General features: G+C 33.6%; 4 protein-coding genes and 1 non-coding gene across 5 annotated transcripts; all 5 read right to left on the reverse strand.

Moving 5' to 3' along the window:
• Positions 1 to 4,212: 4,212 nt before the first annotated feature.
• EV154DRAFT_487059 (uncharacterized protein) lies at positions 4,213 to 5,019 on the reverse strand (the record flags this gene model as incomplete). The annotated part of the gene is made up of 3 exons (XM_051598927.1): positions 4,213 to 4,605; positions 4,679 to 4,859; positions 4,922 to 5,019. The coding sequence occupies 3 exons, from the start codon at positions 5,017 to 5,019 to the stop codon at positions 4,213 to 4,215; spliced, it is 672 nt and encodes a 223-aa protein (XP_051451870.1).
• Positions 5,020 to 9,009: 3,990 nt separating this feature from the next.
• Positions 9,010 to 9,447, reverse strand: EV154DRAFT_430593 (uncharacterized protein; the record flags this gene model as incomplete). Its single annotated transcript, XM_051596551.1, has 2 exons — positions 9,010 to 9,247; positions 9,311 to 9,447. Coding segments are annotated over 2 exons (375 nt in total), but the record flags the coding sequence as incomplete, so codon positions are not given.
• EV154DRAFT_578578 (uncharacterized protein) lies at positions 9,312 to 10,053 on the reverse strand (the record flags this gene model as incomplete). Its single annotated transcript, XM_051606561.1, has 2 exons — positions 9,312 to 9,861; positions 10,012 to 10,053. 2 exons carry the CDS (start codon positions 10,051 to 10,053, stop codon positions 9,469 to 9,471), a joined length of 435 nt encoding a protein of 144 aa, XP_051451872.1. The 3' UTR covers positions 9,312 to 9,468.
• Positions 10,054 to 12,064: 2,011 nt separating this feature from the next.
• Positions 12,065 to 12,710, reverse strand: EV154DRAFT_487061 (uncharacterized protein; the record flags this gene model as incomplete). The annotated part of the gene is made up of 2 exons (XM_051598928.1): positions 12,065 to 12,391; positions 12,567 to 12,710. 2 exons carry the CDS (start codon positions 12,708 to 12,710, stop codon positions 12,065 to 12,067), a joined length of 471 nt encoding a protein of 156 aa, XP_051451873.1.
• A 1,375-nt stretch (positions 12,711 to 14,085) lies between these two features.
• Positions 14,086 to 14,158, reverse strand: EV154DRAFT_t131. The gene has a single exon. It is a non-coding gene; the product is annotated as a tRNA-Ala (tRNA).
• Between the last annotated feature and the right edge of the window lie 301 nt (positions 14,159 to 14,459).

Here is a 14,459-nt window from a genome sequence, read left to right on the forward strand (position 1 = left end):
TTATAATAAAAATTAAAATCACATAAATTTTTATCTTCCAAATCGTTTAACCGTTGCTATTATTCATTAAAAAAAAAGATGTTATCGATTTTCTGGATCTGATGAGCATTTTTTGTTATCATCTTATCGAAGGTTACACGCACATCTCCAACTTTCTATTATTGGTGGATTTGCTAAGCTGGCTTTATTCGGAGAAATAGATGAAAAATACGGGGAAACGATTAATCTAATCAAACAAAGTGCTGATAAAATCACTCATAAAACCAATGGAATGGAACACAAACTATTTCTGGGGGGTGCCCTTCCTAAAAAATGTCCCAGTTTATTCCCGCCACCTTAGTGGATATACGTTTTTGCATATCGAAAAAAAAGTTTCGCTGGTGTTCTATTTCTGACTTACAAAATAATAGCCATAAATCGTTATAGGTGGTTATTTATCTACTTGGGATTGGTTTACATTCTGACAAGAATTAAAAAAAAAATATATAGAACTAGTGCGCATATCCACACTGATGGTTACACAGGCAAATGACATATCTGTCGTTTTCACGTAACCTATTTTGTAAGTCCGGACCCTGTTTTCCAAATTACAAAACGAATAAATGACATGCATCCTTTTTTTTATGTTGCATTTTATAAATAAAACGCGTGGCACATGATGATATAATAGGGATAAACATGAGATTTAAATCTCGACAGCGATCTAGAAGTACTATATTTAGACCGCTTTCTTTTTTTTTTTTTTTTTTTTTTTTTTTTTTTTTTTTTTTTACCCCACTCTTTAAAAAAAACATGCTATAAAATTAAATCTCACTATTAAAAGCAAATCAAACTTTGTTGTTGGTCCCAATGAGCATATTTAGCAATGTTTTCATTTCCGAATTTCGGACAAAACAGAGATTTTGACAGCAGCTTGTGTACTGCAACATGATCAACGATTAGCCTTCTCCCCCGCATTTTTAATGAATCGAGAAATTAAAAAAATTAAGGAACCACCTGCCATCATTTTTTTTTTTTTTTTTTTTGTAAATACTTGCTTTATTTGATGACGACAAATATCAAAAGACATGTGTAACTACTGGTGATCATTCATATATATATATATATCAAGGAAATCATTAGGATGGTACCAGAAATATTATATTCGTGAAGGAGTCATGGAAATAATGCCATGGTCCTGAGCTTAAAATTAACGTCCATGATACCCTCCCGCTAACCAACCACAGACCTTCTTTAAAAACGGGCGAAATGGAAAAGATGAAACCCGTAAGAGGCTTATTGTAAATGCTCTGGTTTCAGTGCCAAAAAAAAAGTTCGCGGTGCTTATAGACATCATCATATGAGAACAGCCTTGTAATTAAAATCAGCTGTTTATTGTATAAAAAATACTGTAAAGTCTAAACTTGCTTTGAAGGACTATACATAAAAAACTTGAATGAACGTTGATCTTTCTTCATGCGTACAATATTACAGCATGCTAGCAAGACATCCACCTTTTTCCGTGGTTTTATAACTCATTGAAATATTCATGTTATTCTCAGTGTTTCGTAAAAGCACCATTTATAGCATGCATCAAGTTTATTAATCAATCTTACACTATAGTAATGATCTTCGCCCATACGTGGCACGAGTTCTAATTTTCATTGTTGAATGCAATGTATGCACTGATAAGATTATATTAAATTGCACAGGATATAGAGAATCTAAACAGCACAGAAATGTAGCATTTACAACAATTGATTACTTTGCTCTGGTCATAAATTATGATCAGTTATTTCCACATTCTAGTGCAATACTAAGTAATCAGATACATTTATTATATGATGTGGAATTGAAGTTTGGAATACTCATACCACTCTCTAGTAACAGTTTCAATGTTACCGACGCGCAAGTGTAACTAAAACTTCGTCTCTGTTTATGCCCAGTCCGTCCAACCCGGAGACTTTATTTATTCCGCCCGAAACTTCAAACAAAGTTTGTGGCACCGTGCATGATTCAAATGTAAGCACAGAGACAGAAAAAAAAAGGCACAAATCGGAAGTGAGTGCTGTGTACTGTTTATCTGACCTCATTGCTAGGCGACTATTTTTTTACGTATTGAAACGCATTTAGTGTTTTCTGCTAACAAAGAAGTCTAGGAAAAATACTTTCAAATTTTGTAAACATTTAGTATTCCTGTGCTCTTCACTAACACACAAAAAGAAATACATTGGACTAATTATTTCAACTAATGCAGCGTGTAATACAAAATAGGTCAAATATTTTAGTTGAACACTACAATGTATGGGAAACCTGTGATTAATCGGGTTAGGACCCTATATCTTTCTGTCGATTAATTTTGATTTAATGGTTACATCGACTCCATTTTCATTTCACCCGAAACAAGTAGACATAGCCCGAATTATGATTTCAATTTGTCTCATAAAAAAGCTAATCCCAGTCTGAATTTAAAGTGTCAAAATTGTATTAATAACAAGGCCGAAAATATAAATCATTTTGCTGGAAATCAAATTACAAGTCTTAAATGTTACCATAATTGCGTAAATTTCAAAAGGGTGATTTATAAATCTAAAGCATATTTGAGGAGGTCTTATTTTTATTTATCAATTTAACAAAGAGCCTGACCATAATTTCTTGTCGTTTATCTGCCCCAAGCCTGATACTGTAAGGGTAAATGGACTATGGGTCTCAAAAAAAATTAGTATATACAGCAAATGAGTTTGAAATAAAATTTAAGTCTCACGAAATAATTATCTGAAATATATGTATGAATGAAATAAAAAATAAGATTAGAACACAAGAATATACTTTTGAGTATAGTGCTTTACCTTCATAAATATTGCTATTATTGATAGCGTGTCTATAATCGTTTCTTCTGAGGAAAGATGTGACGGCATGGTTAATGGGGTCAGTATTAAATTGACTAATTTTTTAGGGTTAAAGGGTGGAAGAGGTAAACCAAAAAGAAGACTTGTTAATCCGATATTCCTATAGCTAAAGCGAAAACAGTTTCTCTTAATTCATAGGAAAATGCTACCTTGACTGATATACAGTTACTGTTGCAAACTGACGTTAATTGATACTTTTGACGACAGACTTGTTTTTTGCGGATAATATTGAAATTGGATGTGATGTTTTGTTGAAGCAAAAAATACAAGTTTGAGAGGTATTATGTTCGTTGGTTTCAACAACAGAAGTATACAAGTTATGTTTTTTTGGTTTCCAAATCCCCCCGTACTTCAAGTGACCTTTAATACTGGATCCCAAGCCATACCCTCGGTCACCCACGAACATAGTGCTTCTGCATTACTTGTCGTTGGGAACGTATTTTATTTCGTTAGAAAGTAATCTGTCAACAAACTCTCTCTTTTGTAACTCAACCTTTCTTTTTGATTGAATTCTTTCTCGAATAATAGAAATTGCGAAGTGTATCTCTATTCTCGACAAGCTCTTCGTATGCGTTCTGGAGTTTATCTATACTTCTTGAGCCTTCTAATAATATATCAGTATGGTTGCTTCTATCTCCTTTATAATTAGTCGATCTTTAAAAAAAATCGACTTTCTTTGATCCACTTCCAAACTCTATCTCTCTCTCGATTTAACAACGAAGGTTTTGGGGAGACAATGCTTGGTAATGGTTTGGATGAACCCACCTTTTTTTCAAATTGGTTATATCCTTCTGATACATATTCAATCTCCTGTCTTCGAAAGCTTCTTTCAGCAAACCATCAAGCGCCAAGACTTTAGCTTGTAATAACTTGAGTCTACTGGAATTTTCTTCTAAACTTTTTACTTGCACAGATTGTTCATGCATCATTGAGGACTGGTCACTGCGTTTTAAAGATTCCGTATTTGATTGGTTACCAGGTCTAATGGTACCTGAAGCGGGGTAGTTTTTTCTTGTTCCAATCAACCTAACTGTCTTGACGTCTGGTAGAAATGTAAACCAATGGGCAAAATTTCGCTTGTGGTTTTCCATTATTCCTTCGATTAAGGGCATATTAAAAAAGAGCTAATCACGACATCCTTGTTTTCACTTGCAATTTGTCTAAAAGCTATTACATTGTTAATATAGTTAAAAATGTCTGAATTTTGACCTTTTTTAGATGAGAAAAACAACGAAAAAAAGGAAGGGGCATCCATTTTTAATGCGTTAAGTTGACTAGGTTTTGTCAAAGGTGATACTGCAGTAGTAAACTTGCTATATCCACATCAATGGAAAATTTCATTCGTCTTTAAAACCATCGGCAATTGATACGGCAAGACTCTCCAGTTCTTTTTTTCTGGTATATATGGCATTATGAAATTGACAATAAGGGTGCATGTTTCTAGCTCATTAGGTTGAATATCAGTACAACATATGGCTCGTATATGCTTTTCGTTGATTGTTTTCCCGAAATTCTTGAACATTACATTTCGTACCACAGCTACCAAAGATTTTATCTGTCTTCTGGACGTATCAGCTGTTTCGTCATCATTAATATTACCATCCTCAATTTCTATCAGTCTTTTCTCAGCTGAAATATTACTATCCGCCATGATTTCTAGCTCGACATCCGGAGCCTCAAGTTCTTCTCGGGCATCTTTTTTTGTATCCTCTCTCCTCTGTAAGATAGTAATTGTGGTTAGTTTTAGATGTGGAGCTAATAGTATTCATATCTATCTCTTTCAAAAGTACGTTTTTATACGTATTTATTCTGAATTGGCAACTTTCGGATTTCCTAATCCACTTGTGACCATTTATTTTATCAACTTCAGCTTTTCTAGCATACTTTTTTAGTCTTCTTTCTTCATTCTTAAAAAGGGCTCTTTTTCCATTTCGGTTTTTGTTGATAATACCAATACGATCGAATGGTAGGCTATTTAAAAAAACGGTTTCTTACATCGTGTGTTACACTATTGCTGTTTTTCTGCCTTGTACTTTTGTGATCGTGCTTCTCTTTTGGGAGCCAAATGAATTCGAAGTAAAACTCTTAAAAAGTTTGATAACAGTTTTGACAACTTTTTTTGTTGTTCCATATATTTCCAAAGTTGGTACAAAAAACTTGAAGAACAATTCTCATAACGTAGGCGTCTAATTGCGGTATTTTGTTTTGTTCACGAGGTTACAATCTTAAGGAGCTCTTGATGCAATATATTCTTCTCTAGTGTGGATTGTAAAGTTCCTCTCTCGCCAAAATAACTTGGATTTATTATATGTTAATGCTTTGTATCGAATAACTTTTTGTAATGATTATTGAAATAATTTGAGTTACGAATCATTTGACATAAACAGGAGGCAGATGAGCATTATTTTGTCGTGTCTCTTAGAGATAGCCAAATTTTCTTAGGGACAGTCAGGGTGCGCGTAGTCGTAATGTTGGGATTATGATACTTTAATAGACATCAAGAGAGCAGTATAACTTAACAACTTGAAATATATACAAACAACATAGTGTAAACCAGAATATGTGTTTTCCAGCTTACTTTCAGCTTCTCGTTTGGACTTAACCTTAATATTTCTGCGTAAGATTAAGATCAAACGAGCTCAAAGGCGAAAGAGTGATGATGGAATTGTCAAAATAAGTATAAATCGTTTAGTATACATATATTTGTAATTGATACATAGTCTTTGATTGTATATCCTTGTTCCCAGGTCTACAGAACATCCAAATCTCAGATCTTACGCTGCGACTACGTGCACTTTGGCTGTCCCTAAGGAAAAATTGGCTGTCCCTAAGAAAAGCGTTATTTTGTAGTATGTTGAAACCATCAGGAATAATTGTATTTATATTTTCTCCTTTTGATTTTACAAGAGATATAACATTGTCATTGCTGATATCAAAGCTATAGTTTTTGAATACTAAGAAAAGCTTTCTGACAGCAATACCATAGTCAGTAGTATAGTTGGTTGCTTCTTCTATAATTGAACGAATAGTTTCTATAAAAAAAGTGCGAATATTATCGGGTTATTATTACGAATTAATGAACTTAAAGATGATGTTACGGCTCTCATTTCTTTTTCTTTATCAATACCAACTGTTACATTAACACTAACTTCTCTCTTTGGAATGTTACTTTTTTCATTGGCTTTATCCTTTCCTTTCCCCTTTCTTTCTTTAATATGTTGTCGAATATACGGTCGATAACGGAAATAAATTGACCCTATCTGTCACGGATATGGTGAAAATAATGAATTAAGGACAGTATCTCTCACAGAGACGGCAAAAATAATGAAATAAAGGCAGTGCCCGTCATGGATACGGTAAAAAATTGACCGTCTCTGAGATTTAGGGGGTGATTATCACATAACTTCGAAACAGTGTATAACAAATATGCTTTCAAGGCATTCGACAATATTATGGATGTATATTGTAGCAACTTTAATACAAGTCGCAGTTACATAGTAACTATTCGTTGCACACTAATGGAACCATATTATAAACTGCATTATATTATCTAGTAGAGCTAAACAAATACTCTATTGAACTACCAGGAAGAAATTTAAAATTTAACTTTTTTTTTTTTGAAAAAAAAAAAAAAAAACTACGTGATTGCACACCATTTAGTTTTTATGATAAGATCTTACCATTGATTGCTTGATCGCCAATGAATATTATGTAATAGTTCAAATAATTGTACACGCATTACAGTATTGTGATCATGCTCAGATAACTTCTGGAGTTTGTCCAGATATAGCCTTTTATTCGGTTTTCACAGTTGTTTTTGACCTTATCTTCCTAAGACAAGGTCTAGATTTCTTCTACCTTAGATGCTTTGTATTCCATATGCTGCTTTGATCTTGCACTATTATATTTTTTAAAAAATGGCTGAAACATTCAGGTACTCTTTCTTCAAGATTGTCACTAGTACAACTTTGTGTGTTTCAATGCAGACGTTTGATTTGATTCGTCCCGTTCTACGTAACCTTTTTTTTTTTTTTTTTTTGCTTTTTATGCGAACTAAGTAACAGTGTTGAATAAGTTGTTGATGAATGTTTAAATATGCAGTTTGTATAGAATTCACTTTAACTTTTAGGCTGTTTAATAATGATCGCATCGTCTGCTTTGTTTTGCACTATTTTATGATTACTTTTATTGCAATCTCTACACTTAGTTTTTTCTTTTTACTTTTATTTAGTGCGAACTAAGTAGGAGAAATAATCCAGACCCCACCATGCCAACGGGCCGTATGTGAGCCGACCAAAAGGATTCTGATGGTCTTTTCGTACCTGGTTTAAGCTAACACGTGGGTGATGATAATCGCTAAGCTATGCCTGTTACAACTTAAAAATCCTAAATGTTACTGTGCTCTTGTTTATTTTTTTGGCTTTCTCATCAACAGCTCTTCTCATAATATCTTGTTGAGTATTCACATCTTGAACACACAAATTATAATTTTAAGAAAAAAAAGGTTTCAGGATTTCGAAGTTGACTGAATCTAATATTTATAAAGCAAATTTATCAACTACATCTTTTCAAAAGAAGTACGGATATATTTCACTCTGGATAATGTAGGCTAGCACAGCTCAATTATACCAAGCGAACCGGAACTCACTGTCAATTAGGGTTTTATTTATCGTCGTTGTATGTACTGCAGATATAATCCATGAGGTTAATGTACAATACTAACGTATTAACCTGGTTGTCGTAAGCTAAAAATATCGCCGGACTCAATTTTATCTCGTACTAGATTTTTACTTCTGCCATCGTCTCAAGTTTCCAGGTTTGGTCTATTTGCTTTTTCATAGATTGCAACTGTAAAAATAAATAAAAAGAAGAAAATACTTAGAACGTTCAGTGCGCTATTATAAAAATCCATCTGAATGAATGATTTAGTATAATATTATTTAGATATATAGAATACTAACAAGACTCGGCTGCTCCTATAATTTTTAAAAATCTTCTCACTTTTTGTTATGTTACTGTTTATGTCAACATGCTCTCCATTTGAGTCCTTATCAATAAAAGACAAAAGACTAAGTCATGGTATATTCATATTTGTCTTCAGAGTTCAAGTAATTATGCAGTAGACAAATTTAATTAGCCTAAGTACGTAATATAAACGTGTTGGATAATAAATTTCCTGATGCATTTATCTCAAATTTACTTTTATTTCGGCTAGATTTTTTTCACAATGGTCCGAATATGTTTCACTACTCTCTGAAAAGATTGTCAAATCTCTCCAAAAATAATAATCATTATCGGTTTGAGAATACGGACAGAGTTCAAATAATGCTGGAAGATACCATCGTGACTGAATTCAGTAATGTTCAATATAGTTTTGCTTAAGGGCTCAAATAGGATCCTTCTTGCAAACAAAACACGACAGGTGTATCTGTCTGAACAAAAAAATAAAAAATCGTAATAAGCTTGAAGGTTATCTCTTGAGTGTACAGAGCTTAAGGTCATCTTTTTATAAATTTATCATTGGCGATGGTTTATATACTTATATAACTCTCTCATCAATTCTTATTTTCTTTCAATCAAGTTCTATTATTCCTTGCATAAAATAAATACTATTGCACTCTATCACTTTACCTTGATTACTCATCAACACATAGACAACAATAGTCATACATTTATTTTAAATAGTACAAGCCAATAACACGATCGTGATATATTCCAAGAAATAAACGGTTAAATTATTTGAGACTAAAACTAGATATCTTTTTATTAAATGGAAAAGGGAATCCTTTTTATAAAAATGGATTGAAATAGATTGTTATCCGGAAAGATCAGATGGGAGCGTGGATTGGAAGTAGACATTAATATCTTGATCAGTTAATGGTTTATGTTTCAGTACCGGGTTGCTATTAAATATCAAGTAGATTATAGGCTGGATATATTGTGCGCATACACTATTTTCAGAAAATATTAGATCAAAATGTAAAAAAAAATTCGTTCACAACATAAAAAAAAATACGTTCATCTTCCGAAAAAATGATTGTGTCAAAGACCGAAAAAAAAAAATTGAGCTTACCACTTAAGTGTATCTATGGTTGACCTGCGATAACAGGCCTGGAAAATTCTAGTTGCGACGTTGACGAACATTTCTAATGTTTGCTTGTTCATTTTGGGTTCTTGCTTTTCTCCGTTGGTTCTGGGGAGCCTCTCCACGTCGAAATCTTGGGGGGATGCCATTTCCAGCACGAAGAGATCGAACAATATCAACCATGTTCAAGCAAGAAGCCATATCACAATTCCATAGACGAAGAACAATCCTATTTGTGTTATTAGTCATGGCTCTACAATTATGATTTGTACATCTGTCACAAGAACAAAAAAAAATTATTAGATAAAGAAATTATCAACAAGTAAAATTAACATACCTTAAGAGACCATGTCTGATTACACGAGGATTTGCTCTTCGTCTATGAGGGCGCGGGTTATCGACCATCCGAAACGTTTCAAGACTTCTACGTTCACAAGCTGGGCAGCACTGACTTGTTCTAAATTCATCAATCAACTACACCCTTTTACCAGCTTTTTAAAGCAACCGACGGAATCCAAGGCCTCGGACCGGCTCATGAAATCTTGTATTAGGAGAAGACCAGTTACCCATAACATAAACAGCTTCGACACCAAAATGTTCATCTAGTTTTGAAATAAAATCCTCGTTTCCTTGCTGTCTTCTGATATAGGCAGATAGCCGCAGTTTTCTGTGCAAAGGATGAGCAGTAAGATGGTTGGTTCGGAAGTTGACATAGTGGTTTTGGATGATGCCTGTCATATTGGACCTGTTTTCAAGATACTGTTCAAATTCATCTCTATTCAAGGAATCATAATTAATCAAAAGCCTTTCAGCGGCTGCTACTCTAGCGGGTTTCACAGCTTCACGGATTCTACGGTATTTTTTGATTTTTTCAAACCTGTCTTGGTACTGTTTGGTAAATCGAAACTTGTTTGGATTGTTTGCGGTTGAGTTTTCATGCACACAGAATAGCAAATCTCTTCGTCCAGGATCAATTGTAACACATCTTCCAACAGTTTCTTGAGCAATCTCTTGTGAAATGTACTAAATTGATTCAACCACAACAGCAAAACGAGCAGTATATCTGCTTTCACGGTCCATTCTTTTCTTGATCACAGTTACACCTACTCCATCCGTTTAAATAGTTTCTCTAAACTGGAGCTCACCATTTTCTTGGTGTTTGAGTGCATCCGAGTTTAGGTTAATTACTTCACGCCAAAGTGCTATCTTATCTTGACGACTAGTCCACCGACGACCAAGAATATTTTGACAAAGAATTTTTGAATCGATGGTTGTGTAGCAAGGAATCCAAAAGCGGCGTAATGGAAGCAATTAAACACAGGTAATTCTATATCAATAAATGATAAAGCCAGTTCGTAAAAAGCCCGCATATGTTCAACTGGTCTTGCTTTGGAATCGTAATAAATGCTATTCCCACAAAACTGGTAGTCAACGGGATAACTGGTAAGGACAGGCAAAGAATTTCAAGAGCGTTATTGTAGATAGGGTCCCCGAACTGCTCTCCGTCCAATACAAAATCTTGAGGTAACCTTCTAGCTATAAGTTCCTTAAATCTTGTCGCCGGCTCAGTTATTTCTCTGTATATTTCAGATTTTATCAGTGCTTCAATTAATCCTTCACGTCTTCTATAAGCAATTAATTCGGCTTTTCTTTGTCTGATACGGAGTAGATGATTACCAGCTTGTCTGATATGAATTCCCAAACGCATCTGAACATTGTTGCTATAAGATGTAAAGATCTTTGCTCCTTCGATTAAAGATGCTTGCTGAACATAGCGGAAATCTGATGGAACAAAACCAGTGACCTCCAAATAGTCATCAAGATAAGTGTCAATGAATGCACGAGTCACCGCATTTCTTCCGCCAGCCCTTCCTGTTTTGCATGGAGAACAAAATAAAATATAACCCAAAAGTGATGCTGTTAGAACTTGGATACCACTTTATTATGGACGAAAAAATATAATTAAAAACGTATAAAAAAAAATGTATTCAAAATGTATTGATGGTCTATGAGAAAAAACTATGGATATTTATATCAAGAACTCGGATAGTTTTAGGGAGAATACTAAGCGCCTTACTGGATCGTGATGTAATAATCTGGTGATAGTAAATAATCAACATGTCTTTAAATTTAGCCCTTCCATACTGAGTATATAAATATTAGTCAGAGGGATCAACAGTTATAACATCAAATGACAAGAGTAATTTGTGCTCAGGATCTATTAATATTCTCTAGTCCAAGCCCATTCGATTGTATTGCTTTTGCAGAATAAATATTTACTCGCCACAGGGATGTGCCCTGTGTACAGACTCCAACGGTAGGATGAGGACAAGCAGGGTAATGCGTGATTCATGATTAACTTTATATTTATTATCCATCCTTAATGTGATGTGACAATTAACTTTATTATTATATCTATGATATCCTCAACACTTCCTCGTGCATACCGAGTCAGTTTGAGCCACACCTTGGCAAAAAAATTACGATTCATACATCGCCTGATATCAAAGTTCTCATCTTCTTAAATGGCACGCAAAAAAATGTACTTTGAGAGTGAGTATGCGTATGTAGTGATGTTGTGGACTGTCACTACATATTCTTCGAGCCTTTCACGTCGCTCTGGGTCCCAACCAATACCATCAATAGAGGATTTAACAGATAATACGATCGCCAGGAGCCAAAGAGCTAGATGTGCTCATATTGCTTCCAGGTGTACCCGGCGCACCAGACAAGGATCTATTTCAGAGTCCATGCTGGTAAAAAAGGGCAGTTATTTGAAGTAAGAAGTTTGCTATAATAACATGTTACAATATTTACCTCTTGTGTATAAAGTGTTACGAGTTTCAGAATAAGGATAGTTATACGTAAAATAATAATGAAAGAGAAAAATAAAAATTGAGTAAAGATTAAGGTAAACTTTTTTACCGACTATTTATATATTTTTTTGTTTATATGGAGACGGAGTCTCTGTGATTTATTAGTGATATTAAAGGGAAATAGTCACAATTGTGTTTTTAGGTTTTTAATTTTAGAGTTTTTTTTTTTTTTTTTTTAACTTTGATTTTTGCAAATCAAAATAATTGAGGATTGTTTATCGTAATTGTTTCTTGCATAAAATATAATTAATATTCCGACGTCTCGGGTCTATGAGCACGCACCTGCCTTTTGTTCTTCCTAGCTTTTCTACTGCTAGATCTTTAAAGTAGGTAAAGCTATCATCATCATCAAATGTTTTTCTTTTTTTTAGTTTTCCGACCTTTACTGGTGCTGGACTCTTCAAGTGTAACAGCAGCATTGATTTTTGGACGACCTCCATCGCTTGAAAACATAGAAATCCGTCAATTTTTTGCTCCTTGGGTGATTTGTATTTCGTATTCAAATTTTTGTCCCATATTGCCGATTTTTCTTCTTTGAATGACTTGGAGCCAAGTGTATGATAGCCGATTATAAATATATTGATAGTAACATACTCAGGAATGAACAATTTACACAGTAAGAAAACCATAAACAATTTATATGTATTTTTCTTATCAAATGTCATTGTTTCAATAGTTGGCCAAGTTTATAGAAGGCTTTAGAAGGTTTGCTTTAACATCATAATATATCGAATTGTTTAAAAATGTGTAGCTTATAGGATACATCGCGAAAACACTTGCCATCAAGGACCATTGATTTTCTTCTAAAAAAGTACCCTCTGGTAACTGCTTTCTAGCTAGAGATGTTTTGGTAGTTGCCATGGAATATTCACGCTATTTCAGATGACCCCCTTTGTTGGTTCTTCGATATACCTTTCAAAATTTATTTTTTGTTTGAGTTCGCCCTTTTATTTACAGATAAATAGCAGGACCTAATTGAGTCAAGTACCAAAATGTATTTTGCAGCGGATTGCTGCGTGTGGGTAAGCTTTGACGGTACATATTTAGCATGTTTACAGTGCAGTTCTTTGTGATTCATAATCAAATCACGATACCGAAGTGTTTTGTCTCTTCCATTATTTATACCATCACGTACCTGCCTTTCAACCAAAAGACAAGAAAACCTCCACAAAAAAATAGCTTGTTGATAAATGCGAATAGCTCAAAATTAATATCGTCTTTAAGCTCCTTGAAATTTTTGTAAATATCAAGAATGTGTATGTACGAGTAGTGATATTGTTAACAGTATCTACTAATTTGACTGTTGCAAAAATATATCTTGATTTGATGACTTTATCTATAGGTGTCTTAATGAATATAATTTATGCAGTTGGCTAGAATACAATAAGAAAAATTAAACCACATGCAATTGTTTGAAGTTCATTGATGTATGTTATGTTTATGTCGTTCTTAGACCTTTTTTTAAACGACTACAATCGAAGGACAAACAGAAGAAAGAGTTTCTTATGATCAAAATAGATCGCATTTCTTGAGACATCTACAATCATCATTCTTCACGTTGTTTAATTTACAATTTAAAACGCATAATGTTTACTTCCCTTTACACACGTAAACAGGCATCTTGTCGCAGTAATTTTAAAGTATATCGAAAACTGACTTATCATTTAGAAGATACTTCAGCATTTATACAAATTAATAAAATCCGGCATCCAAAATAAATTTGCAAAATGCTTAAACTGTATTTTGAACTTGTGTATTTTCTATTTCTTGTTCGGTCTGTAAAGATAAATTAATCATCCAGAAACTAATTTTGATTCGTCCAAAACATTACTAAGATCATTTGAATTTCAATTTTAAAAATAACATTTAAGATTTAACATTGATAATATAATAATGGTGTATTTTCTCCCAACCCAGTTTTAGGTCGACTTGAACATTCAATCATCTTGGTGTGCTAACATCAAGGTAAAGATTTATTCAAATTGACAGTGCCCATATTTGCGGTTTTATCTACTCGTCTTGCTGTCATAAACGATGAGCCTCAATGTTTAAAACCATGTAATTGGAGACTGTACATTTTCCAATCAAAACTTTCGTGTCATGCAGCATTTAATAGAAATGTTTTTTAAGCTATCGAAAAGTGCCTCGCTCTCCCCCAAATTACTATAAAAGGCAACAATTCCTTTATTATCACATTCTAAACTCCGCTTTTTTCGAAAAAAAAGAAAAGATGGACTGGAGTAGCTGGGCGTCGATCCCAGTGCCTCTCACATGCTAAGCAAGCGCTCTACCATTTGAGCTACAACCCCTTTTTCCATGTTTTAGGGGGTGTTTAAAACGCCTATATACAGAATGGCAAAATTAAAAATTTATTTATGATGATTTCTCAATATCACGCTAATGAAACCTTAATTTTTTTTACATTTAAAAAAATAAAAGCATTATCTGTATCCATTTCAAAATTTAAATGACCTAATTATATGCATTATTGCGTTTAAAACAAGAGTTTAAAATTTTCGACGAAATGATCTAAGAATACTATTTAGTTGCTATGCGTGCTAGCGCGAAAAGTTCGATCATTAACTGTAACAAGATTATACTATTAATATG

This window comes from Mucor mucedo (assembly GCF_025094135.1).
Source record: "Mucor mucedo strain NRRL 3635 chromosome Unknown EV154scaffold_168, whole genome shotgun sequence".
NCBI lineage: Eukaryota > Fungi > Mucoromycota > Mucoromycetes > Mucorales > Mucoraceae > Mucor > Mucor mucedo.